Source organism: Zootermopsis nevadensis, unplaced genomic scaffold (assembly GCF_977971745.1).
Source record: "Zootermopsis nevadensis isolate Lab colony 2312 unplaced genomic scaffold, Znev_1.0 Znev_ptg000013l, whole genome shotgun sequence".
NCBI lineage: Eukaryota > Metazoa > Arthropoda > Insecta > Blattodea > Termopsidae > Zootermopsis > Zootermopsis nevadensis.
Genome location: NW_028259145.1, coordinates 6,937,007 through 6,956,004, shown reverse-complemented (window position 1 = coordinate 6,956,004; position 18,998 = coordinate 6,937,007). Strand labels below are relative to the sequence as shown.

General features: G+C 38.9%; 1 protein-coding gene across 15 annotated transcripts in view; it reads left to right on the top strand.

Moving 5' to 3' along the window:
• The window catches only part of LOC110838850 (Lost PHDs of trr), a 180,262-nt gene that overhangs the window by 24,440 nt on the left and 136,824 nt on the right, over window positions 1–18,998 (top strand). For all 15 annotated transcript variants that reach the window (XM_087348840.1, XM_087348838.1, XM_087348839.1 and 12 more), the window contains 9 exons: window positions 4,008–4,111; window positions 5,308–5,562; window positions 6,333–6,539; window positions 7,703–7,884; window positions 10,880–11,044; window positions 11,495–11,658; window positions 13,291–13,497; window positions 14,677–14,895; window positions 16,321–16,544. In XM_087348840.1, the coding sequence (XP_087204966.1) occupies window positions 4,008–4,111; window positions 5,308–5,562; window positions 6,333–6,539; window positions 7,703–7,884; window positions 10,880–11,044; window positions 11,495–11,658; window positions 13,291–13,497; window positions 14,677–14,895; window positions 16,321–16,544 (1,727 nt within the window). The remainder of the gene's footprint in view (window positions 1–4,007; window positions 4,112–5,307; window positions 5,563–6,332; window positions 6,540–7,702; window positions 7,885–10,879; window positions 11,045–11,494; window positions 11,659–13,290; window positions 13,498–14,676; window positions 14,896–16,320; window positions 16,545–18,998) is intronic.

The following is an 18,998-nucleotide window of genomic DNA, read 5'->3' as shown; positions in this document are numbered from 1 at the left end:
CCTACCATCGTGTCTCAGTGCAGCTCAGTGTGGCAGGTCATTCTTCATGAAACTGGTAGAGTGATGCATGTGCATGGAATATATGTAGGCTTTTCTGCCCCACTCTGCCTTCTAAAAAAGATTTAGTAAAGTTGATTTTCAGAATAGAGAAAAGCCAGTAGACTAGGAGTAGCACTACAAAATTTCTGGAAGCAGTGCTGGCTTTATCAAAATTGGTCTTGAGGCGGTGTGTTGTGAGGTATTGGCAGTTTGCGTGTTCACTAATTGCTGAATTGGTGGTTTCAAGCCAGTACAGGCATTGGATGTCTGACCAGTGGAAGAGAAGTGAATAGTTACATGACTAGCGGAGGAACAGTGGTCTATGTTAAAGTGAGTAGAAGTGAGACTACTGTGTTCAACACCTGTGAAGGGGTAATGTGTGGCATGGAAATGGACTGGAGGATGATGACAGGGACAAACATTTCCAGTGGCATTGCTTCAGTGCTTTCTGATGCAGTTATTATTATTATTATTATTATTATTAAGTGTTCTGTCTTATGACAGGTCCATTGCTCTGCCCAAACAGAGCTCTCCAGTTGTCCCTATTCTCGGCTTCTCACTTTAATTCCTGGAACGTCATCTTCTTTCCTTGTTTAAGGTTAGCTGTATCAATCTTCTTCCTAGTCCTCTCTTTCCTTCAACCTGGCCTTCGGTGATATCACTCAGTAATCCATTCCTTCTCATAATATGTCCCAGCCAGTTAGCTTTCCTTCATGTAATCGCCTGCAGAATGTTTCTTTGCTCGTTGACTCTCCTCAATACTTCTTCGTTGGTCACTCGATCCATCCACCTGATCTTCTCTATTCTTCTCCAACACCACATTTCAAAACTCTCCAGGTATTTCTGTTCCTTCTTCCTGAGTGTCCAAGTCTCTGCTCCATACAGCGCGACACTCCATACGTAACACTTCACTAGTTTCTTCTTCATCTCCAAGCCCAACTTGCTAGTGAGAAGTATCCTCTTCTTGACGAAAGCTGCCTTGGCCATGGCTATCCTTGCTTTTACTTCCTTGGTGCATAGGGCGTCCGTCGTGACTATGCTTCCCAAGTACTTGAAATGCTCCACATTCTCCAGCTGTTGGTTTCCAATTACAACGTTCAATGGTTCTGCTCTCGGTGCTATCCTCATTACCTTTGATTTTTCAATGTTGATTTTCATTCCATACTCTCTACCTGTTTCCACTAACTTGTCCATCATGTTCTGTAATTCCTCCTCTTCCTTCGCCAATACTACTAAGTCGTCTGCATACTTTACAGTCTTTATCACTCTTCCTCCAATTTTGAAGTCTCCTGTTCCCTCCAGAGCTTCCTTGGCAAGCCATTCCCCATTATTATTATTATTAAGTGTTCTGTCTTTCGACAGGTCCATTGCTCGGCCCAAACAGAGCTCTCCAGTTGTCCCTATTCTCGGCTTCTCGCTTTAATTCCTGGAACGTCATCTTCTTTCCTTGTTTAAGGTCGTCGGTTAGCTGAATCAATCTTCTTCCTAGTTCTCTCTTTCCTTCAACCTGGCCTTCAGTGATATCACTCAGTAATCCATTCCTTCTCATAATATGTCCCAGCCAGTTAGCTTTCCTTCGTGTAATCGCCTGCAGAATGTTTCTTTGCTCGTTCCATTCCCCATACAGGTTAAAAAGAATTGGTGATAAGCAGCATCCCTGTCTTACACCTCTACCTATCTCAACGCTGTTGGTGTCTCCTGAGTCCAGTCTCACTTTGACTTTTTGCTGCATGTACAGGTTTTTGATTAGTCTTCTATCTCTCCAATCAATTCAAATTCTCTGTAGGATCCTCATTAATTTCTTCCATTTTACTCGATCGAAAGCCTTCTTCCAGTCGATGAAGCAGGCACATACTTCTTCCTTGACATCGAGAACTCTCTCTGAAATTATTCTCATACTGATGCAGTAAACCAGGATAATTGATTGTGTTTGTGATTATGAACATATTGCTGCCAAATAAATCCATCTTGAATGAATCTGCTTTGTAAACGGTGATTACATGACAGTACAGTGAAACCTCTATCCATCGTTCCCGGAACTATCGTTTTCCCGGATGCATCGTCCGTTTTGTTCGGTCCCGAATACATCCCATATAAAATAATGTTACATTTTCCCGCTTCTATCGTTCCTCGAACTATCGTTTTATCGCATCGATCGTTCAAAAATCTTAGTCCCGGCCCACAATTTTCTCGCAATGATCGTTTCTGAGAATTTAAAATGCTGGGTTTTGAGATAAATTAATACCGAAAGACGCACAATGTTTTTGGAATACGCAGTAGCGGTAACCTGTTATATCGCCCAACCAGCACATTCTTTTGGAATGAGTGGTCAGCGGTGCAGGGGTGATAGTGGGAGTGAATGGCAGTGCTCATTGTCAGAAATTTTACGATTTTAATTAGGGTGCACTCATATTTCGTTCCAGCGATGCCAGATGGCATGTGCAGTGTGAATTTCTTCACAAATGCTTTTATTATAAGTACAAAGGAAAGGCTGGCGGCACTTTTCATTCTTCTGGTTCATCTTGTTTCCAGCGGTTCAGGGTCTTCTACAGCTAAGTTTCGTTGAGTTCGGCAGTAATAGTATTTCCATTCTTCCTGTTATTGTCCGCAAAGGGGGGTTGGAGTGGTGAGGAAGAGGAAGATGACGAATGCGAGCCCGAAGCTTTGCCGAGTTTTGCCGAAGCACACGCTGCATTGGCGAAAGTGTCGTTCTTTTAGCCGCTTAATATTAGTGAACGTGACGAGGAAAACATTTTGAACGTGGAAAGTGCTCTGTTTGGTCTAAAATGTAAAGTTTCGACAAACCAGTTGTCCATTAAAGACTTTTTTGGTAAAAAGAAGTAACTTTGAAAGAGAAACATTGTTTTTTTAAAATTTTTAATGCTTTCCCGCATCTATCGTTTTCCCGCATTCATCGTTTTTATTTCCCACCCCCACCGAAAACGATGCATCGAGGTTTCACTGTAGTATGAATCAAATCAGTGTTTCCAGAGTTACTGTGTTATCTTTGTGAAAATAGCATACCTGAAAGTTTTCTCATGTATTCTTCCTGAAAAATTGTAATACCTGATATCAAGAAAGCTAATTTTACATTGTAATGTGATATTTTAACCTTTTAACTGTCAGTTTCAGCCACTGATACTGTCAACTTTTTGAACTAATGTGAAACATAATAAACCTGATGATTGCTATGTAAAGCTGTAATACGTCTGGTTTTTAATTTTAATAATATCCAGTGTTGTGTTAAAGGTTATTGGTAATTATTTCAGTCATGTTATAAATCTCACGGAATAATGAGGCATAGAAGCTAAGTGCTTCTTTACTAATTCATGAAGAGTCACAGTAAGACTGCCAGATGCCATAAAGTTCTGTGACAGTGATGCAACTTCCATTTCATGACTTCACATGGATTGAATGACCCAGCTGTTATAATGGCCAGGAAATGGTCCAGATTTAAATCTAGTAGAGAACTGTTGGCAAGTTTTGAGCAAGAAAAGTACTGATTAAAAACTTGCGAAGTAAAGGACATTGCAAGAATTAATAATTCTTTTTTTTTTTTGGAGGGGGGGGTGAATGTGTTACAGAACTAATAAAATCTGTGCCTGGCAGGTGCAAAGTAGTAATTTAAGCATGTGGAAGGCCCACAACATATTGATAATTTATAAGAGCAGGCCTAGGTGAAGGAATATTGTTTGTTTTGGCTCAGTAATTTTTTATCATGCAGTTGAAGCAGCAAAAGGATTTTGCTGTTACTCATTTACTCATAAAATAAATTACATAATCACAGCCTGTGCTGAGTCTGTGATGACATTTTCAGTCCTTAATCATGCAGGTAAAGGTGTGTGGAAGAAAAAGGGAGCAGTTCCTGTGCTGTCAGCAACATGTTTTATAACCTTATGTTAAGTGGTGCAATTTATGTGGCCGGTACTGTATACTGTGTTTTGTGAGTTTTACTGTTGTTCATGCAGGTACTGAAGATGCTGGAATGGAATCTAGTCTGACTGGGCCTCAGGAATCTGTCTGTGCTGCAGAAGATACCAGCATGGAAGTGGACTATTCTTCATCTGATAAGGTACAGTAAACTTGAATCACATAATGGAAATGAAATAAGAGATGATTTGTATACAGTGATTTAAATTTTTCATATGGTACTTGTATGATGTGCAGCTTTCAGAGCAGCTAACATTAATAAAATCTTCTTAGGCCATCAGCCATATCAGTTGGCTAAAAGTCAGTGCTTCAGGGACCAGCTCCATCCCCATCATCAGGATTTTGTCCCTGAAACACCAGTTTTTGAGAAACTGACATGGCTGATAGCCAGAGATGATTTTATCATACAGTACTTATATTTCTAAAGGTTCTGAATGTATAGTGTGTGCCATGAAACATTCGCCAAACTTCAGGAACTTACTAATGGGGCTATTTTGTCAGAAGATGAGGAACTTGATATATTATAGGCCTATGGCTTTTCATATTTTAGAAGCCTATACACATGCATGATCACTGAAGAAAACCATAATAGCTAGCAATTACTACTGTGTGTGACCGCTGCTATCACATACTTCCACTTCAGACTTTCTGGCAGTGGTATGGTTTCTTATGTTTGCTTTCTTTAAAATCATCAGTTTTTCAAGTTCATTTCTTTACATCAGCTGTGTGTGTCAGTCATTAATTGTGGTGTCTTACTGAAGTGGAATGGGATGGGAGGTTAATATGATATGCTGCATGAATGTTCTGGTCTGTACCACTGTCTGAAGTAACATTTCTCTTTTGTTCACATATTATGAGTAGCTCATACATGTAGTGAAGATACTGATGTGTAGACTGTTTTTATTTGGTGAACTAATGTTTTTGCTATTCTGTTGCATAAACTAGCCATAATGAACTGAGCTATGTTCAAATGCTGACACAGACATAGTAACTATGGTTGACCTTGACAGTAATGAAAACCTGTTGCAAATGAATAAAGTGTGACTGAGAATATTACATGTGGTGGGGACTGTCTTGCGGTAATTAACAATTGATGCTTCATTCCTGCTTCTTAGTTCCTGCTATAAGAATAAGGAAAATGTTATACTCGAGCTTCTTACACAGCTTGTGCAACAGCATTGCCAAGTCTGCTGCTTTGTCTTGTGTATTCTCAGCATAGCACTCCTTGCTACCAAATAAAATCCTCAAATGTGTTGTGTGTCCATTACTTTTATATGGAAATTTGATAAAATTGTGCATGTGGTTTTTAGATAAATGTGTTATGTGTGATTGTTGTAGTATTCTGATGAAGGACCCATAAGAGCAGTTGGATTGGGCAAAGGAAAACCATTTTGTGCGAGCAAGATTGCCAAGAAGAAGCTGGGTTTAAGCAGTGTTGCTGGAAGACCAAAAGGAATAGGGAAGTCTGGAAGTGCCGTAGGCAAGGTTGTCGGTGGTTATCAAAAACGGCAAAGGGTCCTGGAGTTTGGTCGTAAGCGTGCGCCCAAAGCAAAAATGAGAGGAATTTTTGGTGTGCCTGGACTTGGTTTACAGGTAAGGAGAGTACTGATCTTGTAGGTATGTGGTTTGCGTCAAAGATGAGGGCACCATTCCGCAGTATGTGCTTTTATATTTTTGAACTGCCACATCGGCAGTCAAGATAAATGAAGGTAGTTCAGTAAGGATGTGTTAGGAAACATATTTACTGCTTTCTTTGTAAATATCGAAAACAACAAGGCAGAATGGTTGAATCTTTAATTTTTGTGCATAATTGCCACGGAGTTTGAGATGTTTGTACCATTAGTACAGTACTTGTTTGATTTGTGTGTAGAAGAAATCTTGACTGACTTCTTGCACCTTATTGGTGCACCTCGTCTTTCTCTTTGTCATCATGCAAGTATTTTGCTTTGAGATGCTTTGTCAGTGGTCTGAAGGAGTGCAAGTCCCTTGGTGTATGGGTAACACAGTAGTGTCATGGAGAAGGATCATTTTGTGAGCAAGCCATGTGACATTCTTCTGGAGGCACAGTGTTTAGTAATAGGTCTACATTCAGTCTTGCTCTGTAATCTTGGAACTTAAGAAGGAGAATGCATCTACTGCAGCTTCTTTTGTTAGGTACATCTGTGACTTGTTTTTGGCCGGAAATACATGGAGTGACAGGTAAGGTAGCACTTTGTCATGAATGCCTTTTCTTCTGTCAACTCTTTCTCCCAGGATGAGGTTTCATTATGACATCTGGCTTGAAGCATTACAGTTCAGGTTATTCTATGAAATTACATTTTTATGTACCTGTGACTTATTCAATGTCAATTTTTTCATTTTAGCGACCTCAGGCAGATTGTTCATTCAATAAGTCGGACGAAGAACCTGGAGTGGAGAATCGTCTGGTGTTGTGTTCAGCCAAAGACAAATTTGTGTTGACACAGGACATGTGTGTCATGTGTGGTGCTATTGGCATAGATCAGGAGGGTTGCCTTATTTCCTGTGCCCAGTGTGGCCAGTGTTACCATCCGTATTGTGTGAATGTTAAGGTTTGTACTTTTAATTTACATTGTAAGCCTTATTACATTATACCAGCGTTCACTTTATTTCACAGATAGATTTGTTGACTACCTCATTTAGTTACAATCCTTGTGATACTCTAATCTTGCTGTCTGCCACTCCTGCCTTGCATCTCCTCACAAACACAAGTGACCGTTACAAACTGTTTCTCACAATAAACATCAGTTTTGTGTGTGTATAAAAAAGAGTAATATGTGAAGTTGTGTGAATGCACCGAACAAATTATTTTGGATTATCCATATTTTTTGATTATTCATTGTTTTGACTTTCTGATTAAAAGAGTCATCAGTTTTGGAGTTATATTGAGGGAGGAAAGAGGGTTACTCTGGTAGTGTATTAGGGTATTAGTTAAGGATCACTCCTCAGAGGGTCAAGGGTTAAATGTGTTTTCAACCAATATCGGCCAAGTTTGTGGCCTTGCATTTTTTATCTTTACACAGGTCCTCAGTTTCTGGATCTTGATTTTCCCCATTTGTGTGAACATGTGCTCCTTTGTAGCCATCCATCAGGATGGCTTTAGATGGCCAATATGTGCAAACGTTTAGCTATTACACCATTAGGTGTAACACATTTATGCTTATTGTGGTTCCTTCACTTCACTTCTGGTGTATGCCAGGTGCCTCACAAATTGACACACACTTAAACACTTCAACTGCATGTGGCTATGTGAAAGTTAAGATGGTGCTTGGATTAAGTACTGTTGCTGACCTGCATTCCAGTCTTTGGTCTCACAGTTTTTTTTAGAGAGAATTGTCATTTGGAATCTTTCTTTCACTACATTAATCCCCCTCATTGCATTTCAGGTAGTTACAGTACTGCATGATCCAACTGTTGGGTTAAGTCAGATTTGTTACAAACTTGTATTTGTTTTTATATATATACCGGTATGCAATTGCTGCTGCCTTTACTTTGTGTATGAAGTTCATTGAAGTTGCTTATAGAAGATTAATCTGATATCTGTCTTGTTACAAGCAAGAGGTAATGAGTTTGTTAAAGATGCATGATGTAAGAAATATGCAATTTTGCTGCTTAAGTGCTGTTTATTTTCAGAAAAGTGCAGGCATAAGTACAGTGTTTTACCTAGTTGTGTTTAAAACCTTTTCAGTCTTGATATCTGAAATACTAATTTCAGGTAACAAAGGTTATTCTTCAGAAAGGGTGGAGGTGTTTGGACTGTACTGTTTGTGAAGGCTGTGGACAGAGAAATGATGAAGCACGACTGATCCTGTGTGATGACTGTGACATCTCATTTCATATATACTGTATGGATCCACCTCTGGATTATGTCCCTCATGGCAACTGGAAATGCAAATGGTAAACTATTCATTATTTAGATGAGATTTTAGTGATGACTTTTTTGTGCATAACTTACGGACTCATGAATCCATACCTGTCCTATTCTTCCCATGTGGTGGTCACATCAAAGCTCTGACTGCAGGCAGCCTACAAGAGTGCACGTGCATATGCAACTTCCCTCTTTGCAGATTTTTAGAAAGTATAATACATAATAGGTATAAAGTGCTTATGTTTTGTCTTTAAGATGAGCATCTTTTGTGTTTAATATAAATTTAACACAGTATGCTATTGTGGTGGGCTTAAATTGAAGACATGGGTACAAATGCTACAACTTGCATCATGAGTCTGTATGGTAGGGCCATCTCTGTGTATTAGTGCATCAGATTGGCAAGATTTTTAAAAAAATTATATGTTGCTAATGGGACTGGAAACACTTGACAGGAAGTAACGGTAAGTAAGTAGTTAGCTAAAATTTCCATGACCACACATGTATTTGCAAGGCATAACTACATTACCTGGATACACACAAACTAATAACTTTAGTCTGTGCTGCTGACCTGTGAACTTAATTTCCCTGTAGCAACTCACAGCTTTGGTTTGTGCAGTACCTTTATTGTGGGTCATTTTTCATTCAGTAATTTTTGTCACATTACCACTAACATTTGGATAATTTATTCTGATAAATCAGTCCTATTCTGACTGCACTGAGTTTTTAATGTCTGGTTAATTTATTTTGTACTGTTGGATTCTGCATGTTCACTGCTGTTCTGATGTTACTAAGCTTAATACTGGTAACCTGTTCTGCATTCCTCACCATTGTAACAGCTTTCAGCTGCAGAGAGAGAAGTTGATACTGAAGGCGGGTATTTTTTCTTAATGTGCAGTGTTAGACAAAAGCTTGAGTGAAACTTGCAGATGTTAACAGTGGCTTATGGCGCTGATGCTATGAAAAAGTTAGGTGTCATTTAATGGCCAAGAGAGAGCAAAGAAAGATGAGCCCATGTGAAGAAAATTCTTTATTGTCTTTTTCATCACAAGGGCATTGTTTACTTCGAGTTCTTTGCGTATGGTCAAACAGTGAACCAGCATTGTTATTTGGAAATATTGGCAAGGTTACATAAGGCTGTACATGGGAGAAGACTTGGGCTTTGGTCTGATGCTTGATTCTTTCATAATGACTATGACCCCCGGTCATGACACGCTTGCTGTTCGGGAGTTTTTGGCAAAGAAATCAGTATTGAAATTGGACCATCCACCATATTCGCCAGATCTGCCCCATGCTATTTCTGGCTATTCCCAAAATTGAAGTTTTTCAGTCACTGCTGACATTCATTGACATATGGTGACCATCATGAAGAGCATACCAGAAAAGGAGTTTTAGAAATGTTTTGATCATCGGAAACATTGACTCGCCAAGTGTATTTGTGTGCGAGGAGACTACTTCAGAGGTGACAGCAACCGTTAATGTGTAAGTAATTAAATACAGCTTTTGTGATGGCATTCCAGGAACTACATTATTACACCTCATCATGTTGGAAATTGGTAACAGTCTGTAACTAGTTCGTGCTTTAGCATTAGTAGGAACAGTGTATGAGAGAGAGAGAAAGAACTAGAAATTAGCAACAAATCTAGCCTTCCTCACTTCATAGAATGTCACTGATTTTCTTGAGATTGACGTTGAATAATGGTAGTGTCAAATCTGGCTGAAATATTTTGCAAAATGTTCATTTTCTGTGTTCTGAGAATGCATAAAACTGTTATTTTTAGGAAAGACCCATGACATATTTGTATAGAGGAAACTGGAAGTGTGGGTACTATTTTGGTTGTGACATATGTATTGTCCCTCAGTAAATCACATTTGAGGATCTCACTTTGAAGTTGTTGATGTTGCCCTGGGTTGTTAACATTGTGTGGACTTACAAGTAGATACCAATGTTTCAAAGGAACATACTGCCTCTGTTATAAGTGTTTCAACCCTGAAGGTGAAGACAGTATGATCCTGTGAAATGTTGGTATCTGCATGGAAGTGAACATGGTGTTCTCAGAAAACCAAGATCAACATCATATCCCACCAAAGGTTTTAAATTACTGAGTAACGCAAGCCAGTGATGTGGACAGAAATGTCACTTGACCTAGTTTTCCTCCGTGACTTGACAGAAGCCTTACCCTAAATGCACCGATATTTCATAAATCATGTGTGATGCAGAAAGTCAGTGACACATTGCGTTACCTTTCTGATCTCACCATGCAACATTTATTGTAGAGTTTTGAAGTTAACTGTTATGAAAGATGGAATGTATCAGAGGACTGTGGAAGAGTTGGTTTTAAGTCACCAGTACATTTGGTATGCATGTGATTTGAATTTCTCACAGTGGTGAAGATAATGATGATGTTCTAGGATGTGACACCACGTAGACAGGTGGGTAGATACAGTATTTCAAAGGAACATACTGTCTGCACCTTCAGAGCCCTCTATTTATACTTTGTAATTTTTGTTTAAGCTACATTTACTTACATGTTCTACAGAGATAAAAATATTGTCAGCAGAACTGAAGGATTATTCTAAAGGTGATAATTCATGATGAAGTAGTATCATCCATATGTGTTTGCAATTCAGCGCAAGTAACAGTAAATCATCTGAAGGTGGGTTGTAAAGCTGCCACAATCTTTTGATTGAAATTTTGTTATATTATCAGTGAGCGAACATAAACACACACAATTGTAGAGATTATGTTTTGTTCTCATTGCATTTATACTTGGGGTTTTGTGTGTTTGCTTGCGTTTTCCTGTCATACTTCTTTCAGTGCTGTTGTCTGCAATTGAGCAAGGAAGCTCCTTTATAGCAATGTTGGAGATGCAGGTCTTGCTGGAATATGATTGTTGAATCTGGAAAGTTCTCAATTGCAGCATTTTTAAAAGTTGTCTATGCCACATGTTTCTTGAGTCTGTTGCTTAATGAATTGCAGATTTGAGTATTGTTAATTTGAATTCATATGTGCATGGTTTATTACAGGTGTGCTATATGCTTGTCATGCGGTTCCAATGATCCAGGATTCAACTGTATGTGGCAGAAGAGTTTTACAGAATGTGGGCCATGTGCATCTCATACGACTTGTCCGTCATGTTTAGAGGGTTATAATGAGGGGGACCTCATTATTCAGTGTGTCCAGTGTGAGAGGTTTGTACTTAGATCTATTAGTGTTAATATTACAGCAGTTCTCAGTTATTGTTACTGGATTTCTGGACTTTGTCCACTGTCTGGTATTCTAGAAAGAATACAGTGTTTTAGATACTGGATCTCTATATCCAAAGTGAAAAAGTGGGAATATGTGCAGAGTGAAATAATTGGTACTGTCAGTTTTTTACATTACTGCAAATTATGAAATGGTCATTTTATTTCCCCATCAAAAAACAGCACCTAACTGGCATTTAGTTTTGTTCTGTTGCTTTTTGCAGTTACTGATAGTTTTTATTGCAACGCTGTTTGTTGCTAGTAGTATAAGAATATACCTTTAACAACCCACCTTCTTTTTTGATTCCAAAAACTCTTGAACTTCTTGTTTTGATGGCTTTCTTAACACTACCAGGAACACATATTTTCTTTATTTGTTTCTCAAATTGTTTTTAGGTGGTTACATTGTTTGTGTGATCAGATTCACACTGAAGCCGAAGCTGAGAGGTGTGCAGAAGATGGATACAACTGTGTTCTTTGTCGCCCCAGGGACGTTCCACCACCGCACTTGCAACCTACACCACCACCACCGAAACCTCCAACACCAACTAAAAGTCCAGGTAATCACTCGGAGAGGACATTTTGAAAGGTGACCTCATTTATTAAAATAAAAGGAAATAACAAGCATGTTTGCAACAAAGTAAAACCTGTCAGAATTGAACCTTGATAAAACAGAAAACTGGTTTTCTCAGATTATATATGTTTTATCAATTTTTAAAAGAATATTCAGTGAAAAATTATCACTAGTCAATGACAAACTTTTTTCCTTGCAATACAGAGGACACATTTGTTCTATCAGATGTGATAGTGAGGAAGCAAAGTTTGTATTACAACTGCTGAACAATAGTTGTAACCATGAAAAAATCGATTTTGCAACAGATGGATGGCAAGTATATGGAAATGAAAGAGAAGTTGCATACATACATACAATACTGGGACTACTCAGAAAAAACTGAAGTGTAAGAAATTACTAGCTTCTTAAATTAGTAGTGAACATATATACATAAATAAAGCTGATAGAGCTGGGTGCATATGCAGTATGGGATGGAGGGTACCAGTATGTTGTTTCCAGTAAAATTTGAGGTAATGGGTCTGAATATGATGACTCTTCTGCGATTGTGTGGTATATAGTTTGCCATTTTGGAGGTACTTACTCCCATCCATTATCAGTAAGCAGCACACAGAAAAGTGGTTTAAGATGCAGGGGCAGATCAGACAATGCAGAAGCGTTGATGCACCAGTGGTTGAGGGTGAAGATCAGGGGGTAGGACTGAGAGAACAAGGGAGTTGAGTGTGAGAATGTGGCCAACTGCAGCCTGACCAATGTGCGGGCAGAATAGAACTATGGAAGGAGACAGGAAAATACAATATATAGAATGAAGATATAAAAAAATGAAATTAAAAAATAAAATAGCAAAGAAGGATGATATAGAATATAAATGAACCTTTAACTGATGGATATTCAGTTTCTTCCATTCTGTGTTGCAGTCAGATGTTATTTAAATACTTTAAAGTGCAGAAAATTGTGAAATAAACTGTAGTATATTGATTTCAGTTCTTAATGTAGAATTTTCAAATAAAATTTGGATTACTAAGGATAAATCATTTCTAAATAACCAGACTGACAGCATATTTTACATGTCTTTGCCATTTTGATCCCACTTTTTTTAATTCTCTGAATATTCGAAAACAGAAGAGTTAGAATAGCAGATATTGTTTAATGCTCTGTAACGTAGCTTCAGAATGTCATAATCTGTATCTCAATAATATGAACTTGCTAACAGCTGCAGAAACAGACTCACAAGTGGTCGAGCTATTGTGATAGATGTTCTTGTTCTTATGGTGTAGCACTTGGGGCTAATTTCTGGTATTAGCAGTCACGTGAGTGGCTGGTAATGCAGACTTACAGATGCATTTGTGCCTCTTTTGTTCTGACAACCATGTTTCAAGCTGTAGGTAAATGTACACAGGAAATTGCTGGTCAAAGGCTGAGTGGGGTCAAATTTATTGTTAGAAGTGCCAGTATTAGATTAAGTTTGTAAATATTGCATGAACATTTCTTTCAGTTCTGATGTAGGGATTCATATAAAGTGGTAGCCCAGGGTGTCCAGTATGGATACAAATGTAATGCATTTTGTCATATTCTTTGTGGTCAGAGTTTGGTAGCGTTGTTGTGTTGTAACATGTTGCAGAGGCACCCAAGTTTAGTTCCCAGGCTCAGTTCTACATGGATGGTGTTTGTCTGTCTGAGATGGGACTCCATCAGATCAAGTCTCTAACAATGGAACAGCAGCAGCAGTCACGTAAAAAGCGTATCACCAAGAAGATACCCACGAAAGCTGATAAAGAGGCTGGCATTCTAGCTACCATTGAGTCTGTTGTTGCTGGTGGCAGTCTAGGTATGGTCTGAGGGAACAGTGTCAGTTTAAAGTGCTTGGAACTAAGATTAGGAAAATATTTCAACCCAAAATAAATAAATTAACTGACTGGTTTAGAGGCCTGGTCTTAAGTTGGCTAAGCGCATGTATACACAGTTGGTTAATGCCTGCCTGATGGGTTGCACGCATATATGCGCGCTTCAGGAAAAATACTATTTTTCAGTGGGCTAAGCTCATATATGCATGCTATTTCTGTCATGCCTCAATTGAGTGCTCTGCCATCTAGAATTTTTTTTTTAAACTCAGTGGTGGTGCTCTAAGTCATAGAATTTGCGCTTACACTGAGATTTGGATGGCAGGGGAGAAATAGGAACCATACATGACAGAACAGTAGTTTTTGGCTTAATGATTTTTTCGTAACTAATTTGATGGAATTGAAAATTGTTTTTTTAACTATGTGAACAATAGGTCCTGCAAGACATTAAAAAGCAGTTATAGTGAATTACTCCACTAAATCCAATGTAAATAAAAGGGAATAAAAAATGTGGTGAAATTGTTCGTAAAATAGCTACAAATTTAAACAAAATGAAAATGTTTATTTCCATACCTAATAAATATGTATTGTCTGTAATATATAAAAAAATCACCATTATCTTTAATAAGATAAAAAAGCCCCACCTGGTGATGCAATTGCATACATTTTGCCCCCACTGAAGGTGTTAATTGTATCACAATTTCTTTGTAGTGTTTGTATATTCTTTAAATTATTGTCATATTATAATATCTAATACTTGAAATGTTCTGTTCCTCCTGCTCTGAAATGTGGTAATCTACTATGATACTTTTTCTTACCAAATTTGTGCCTGAATAATCATAATTTTGTTATTTCTTGTTCGCATTTTAAAACTGCAAATTTAATGTAATTGTTTGAGGTGAACTCTGTTCTTTATAAATTTTTATAATTCTGATTTGGTATTAGATTGTCAGCAAATGGTAAGTCTTTCATGCATTTGTCCTAACCATTACGATCCTTGGATTTGCTGAGCATTTCTTTCATATCCTTTCAAATGAATATTATCAAGGTAGTGAACTTTGCTTGCTAATAATTAGACTTCATATTTTGTAAGCCTAGTGGTAGATAACACCATAATGTTCTTGCCTACACCTGCAATACAAGAGTGCCTTGTGATGCTCTTGCAGATAGCTCATTGGAACATGATCCCATTTCAAAACTGGAACTGGATGAGGCGAAGGAGGATGCAAAAATGGAGCCAGTGGAGGTGTACAAAGAGGGGATGGTCGTGCCTCCACGAGAGGATGGGCGTCCTCCAGACCCTCCAGAGGGTTTTACAATTCACACTACTGAAAGTGGAGTTATGGTATTGAGGAGAAAGAGACAGCGGAATCTGCAGAAACTTGGTAAGTTAAGACATTGGTAATGGTATTCTCCCGCTGTATCTTTATAGCAGTGTTTTGTAGGTGGTGGCTGTGAGCCTGCACTTGTATTTGTTCAGAGCTGCAAATTCTAATTAGTGATATACATTGTATCATGGTTTGAGAAACTTCTGTGACAGAAGAAAGTACACAAGATACTACAAATTACCTTTTTTTTTACACAGTTCCGGAATTTATTTTGAGAACTAGTTTGTAACGGTTGCTTGATTTTGTGAACTGTTTAGACACATCAACAGCAGTACTTATCTTTCTTGACTGCTGTAATGCCACTGTATTTGAACCCTCTGCCCCATATGGTATAGTAGTATCAGCACAATCTAGCGCCATGCTTTATTAACACACTCACTGCTTTGTACTGCTGCTACTTCACTCTTATCCTCCCCATCTTCTTCTACCTTTTGTTTTATGATGGAATTTGCAGTGTCAAGGTCTGTCATGTGCTGGAAGCCCAGTTCACATGCATCACTTTGTAGCTGTTCTACAATATTATTTTTGTTTACATTTAAAAAACTTCCCATCACACACACCATATCAAGAATTTTGAACCTTACAATTCCTGTGTTAAGAAAACCTAGCAAATCAACATCATCATATCCATGATTAACCAGCGTTATTGGATTCATGGAAGATGATGCCCAAAATGCGCTCTTTGTAGCATCCAGCACTGTCATTTTTTCCATAATGCTATTATACTACTGTCTTCATTGGCAAGAGTTCTAAGGTCAGCATGGTAACATTGTTTTATGGACACAGTTACTCCTTTGTCCATGGAGTATGGCATTGGGGAAACAATGTGTTTTACCTCATTATTTCATGCAGTATTATTTGTCTGTGAAAGAATTGTTTGTATATTTATTGTTAGTAAAATATTTCTGTTATTTTACTGTCTAAACATAATGCATCAGTATGATTTTAAGTTCTCACGGTGGTGAGTGTGAATATGGCTGCCTGTCTTCTGGGTTGTAGCACCATGTAATCCGGTAGAAGTTTACCAATGTTGTTGAGGTCCTTACTGCCTAGATTTTAAACACTCACTTCTGGGCATTCTGTATGTATACTTATTTACTAAAATGGTCTGTGGAGAATGGTCACCAAAATATTATGTGTATTTCTGTATGGAATACTTTCTGAGCTTATCCATATTATCTTGGTGCTTTCATGTTCAAATTAAATGAACTAACTCAGACAGGCATGCAAGATATTTCTTCGGGCTGCTGTGTACACTAATTGCTTATGTATGATTGTACCAACATCGTAAAAACGTACCACTCAATCTCCTTTGTTGCATTCCCCAATTCATTCATTCTTAAACTAACATATGCGTCACTCCATCTGAGCTTTTATTTTCTCACATTCGTTTCAATATCATAACCTAACCGTGATTCCCAGGAATTGGAGGATTTAATGCCCGGCTACGTAGTACTCGCAACAAGGAGAAAGATGAAGAGGGCGGTGGTGAGGTTACGTCTGGAGCAGTTACCCCTACATCAGCAGGACCAGCAAGCACAAGTAATGTAGAAGGGGGTTCAGCCCCTGAAGACAAGCCTCGTCGCAAAGCCCAGCGCAGGAGACCTAAGAACAGACTGATGGAGAGCTATCCATCATACCTGCAGGTAATTATACTTTGGTGGGTGAGTGTTGGTTAGTAAATAGAAATTAAAATTGTTCACCAGATGCTGTGGTCCCAATTGACGTTGCTTGCTTTGCTTGGAAGCTTATGACATTTTGAAAATATTAGATCATTGCCATTTTGATACTCTTGATAACATGCAGATGTTTCACATAGAATTTATAAACATGTCAGTTTCTGAGAAGGATGGTCCCACAACACCCCTAGGTGACACACCGCACCTGACTGAAAGTCCTGGTAAATTCACTGCCTTGTAAACTTGAATGTTTGGATTTTTAGAAGGCCAGTACACAGTTATCGGGTTCAGTATACCATTCAGCTTAAATGTCTCAATCATGCACATGCACAATTGTTTCTGTATTTAGTGTTATTGAAATATTTACATTTTTCTGGGAAGACCATGTGACACTTCTAAATCAAATTTGATGCAGACTGACAGTCTTGCCATTATAAGTATCAGTTGTAAGCTGTACCTAGTTTTAGGAGATGAAAATTTGAAAAAATTGTGGTTTTTATACATGTAAATATGTTGTAAGATTTGAGGTTTTCACAGCGGTGAGTATGAAGATTTCTGTCTTCTGGGTTGTTGCGCTGTGTAGTCTGTAAATATGTTGTTAATTTTTTTTTATAATAATTTGACCTGTGCCTCATACTACTGCTAAAATTTAAAACGGTAAAACACTCCTGTAAATTGCAGAAGGATTTGAGGTTTTCATGGTGGTGATTATGAAAATGGCTGTCTTCTGGCTTGTGCCATGGATTTGTAACTGCCTGTAGTAAGCAAAAAGATACCTACAGTTGAAAAATTTCCTTTTCTCTTGGGTTTCACTTTGGTGTTATGATTATTAAAAGGATGTTGCATTGTAACATTTACTTCAAGTGATAAACACATGCTACTAGATTGTTTTCTTGTGGGTTAGTGCACCACCCCTGAAGATGGAGGCAATATTTTCCTCTCAAACATTGGCATATAACTTAAATACTACACACTGCAACAATGTAGAATATCACATCACTGTGAAGTACTCAAATCCCTCATGCTTGTCTATGGTGACGGAAGTATCCTGTTTCCTTTAATAATGTATAGGGAGCCGTTGTGGCTCAGTCAGTTACTGTCTGAGTATAGACTGGATGACCAGATTTTTCCTCTTGTCTGTGCATCCAGATTAGCTCTGGGGCCTACCCAGCCTCATATCCAGTGGGTATTGGGGGTCCTTTTCATGGGGGTGTGATGCCGACAACTCACCCCCACCTAGTGCCAAGGTAAAGAATGAGTAGGAGCTATACTTTCTCTTCCCCCAGGTGTGTGCATGGCTAAGAGTGGCACAGCTTTACTTTTTGTTATCTACGAGGGTCACTCATTAAATAATGCCCCACATTTTTTTCCTCAGCCAATAATGAAGATAGAAAAGTGTACTTTTACATGCTTGAGATTTGATGTTTCCCGCGTTTGTGTACGGAGTTTCAAATGATTCCAACCGATGGCGGAGCTGTAGTGAACTGTTAAAATGATGTCTGTGAACGACTCTCGTTACAAGCAACGAGCTGTAATTGAATTCTTTGTTGCTGAAAAAGAAACTGTGGTGAACATTCATAAACGTTTGTGTGCTCTGTATGGAAGCTGTGCAGTCGATAGGAGCACCGTTGGTTGCTGGGCTAAGAGAGTTAAAGCTTCAGGAAGTGAAGAAACCGAGCTCCGTGATCTGCCGCGCTCTGGACATCCTGCCACAGCGACCACTCTAGACATGTTGAACCGCGCGGATGCCATTATTCTTGAGGATCGGTGCATCACAACCCGACAATTGGCCCAACAGCTTTCAGTCAGCAATGGAAGTGTAATTGCAATTATCCGGGCTCTCGCATATTCGAAGGTGTGCGCAAGATGGGTTCCACGAAGTCTCACAGCAGACCACAGGATTCAAAGGAAAACAATTTCTTCTGAATTGTTGGAGCATTTTGATGCTGAGGGAGAGATCTTTCTGTCCCGGATCATTACAGGTGACGAAACCTGGATACACCACTTTGAGCCGGAGACAAAAAGGCAGTCAATCGAGTGGCATCATCCTCAATCACCTAGAAACAAGAAATTCAAGACAACTACCTCTGTCAGAAAAGTCATGATGACTGTCTTTTGGGACAGTGATGGGGTCATTCTTGTGGATGTGATGCCAAGAGGTGCTACCATCAATTCAGACGCGTACATCAGGACCCTGAAAACCCTCAAGAAGCGTTTCCGACGAGTTCGGCCTCACAAGCATCCATCAGAAATTTTGCTCCTGCAGGACAATGCACGCCCTCACACAAGTCCGAGAACCCGGGAAGAAATCACCAAATTGGGTTGGACGGTGCTGCCCCATCCACCCTCCGACTTCCATCTCTTTGGGCCACTTAAAGATGCTATCAGCGGAACAAGGTTTGAAGATGACGAGAGCGTGAT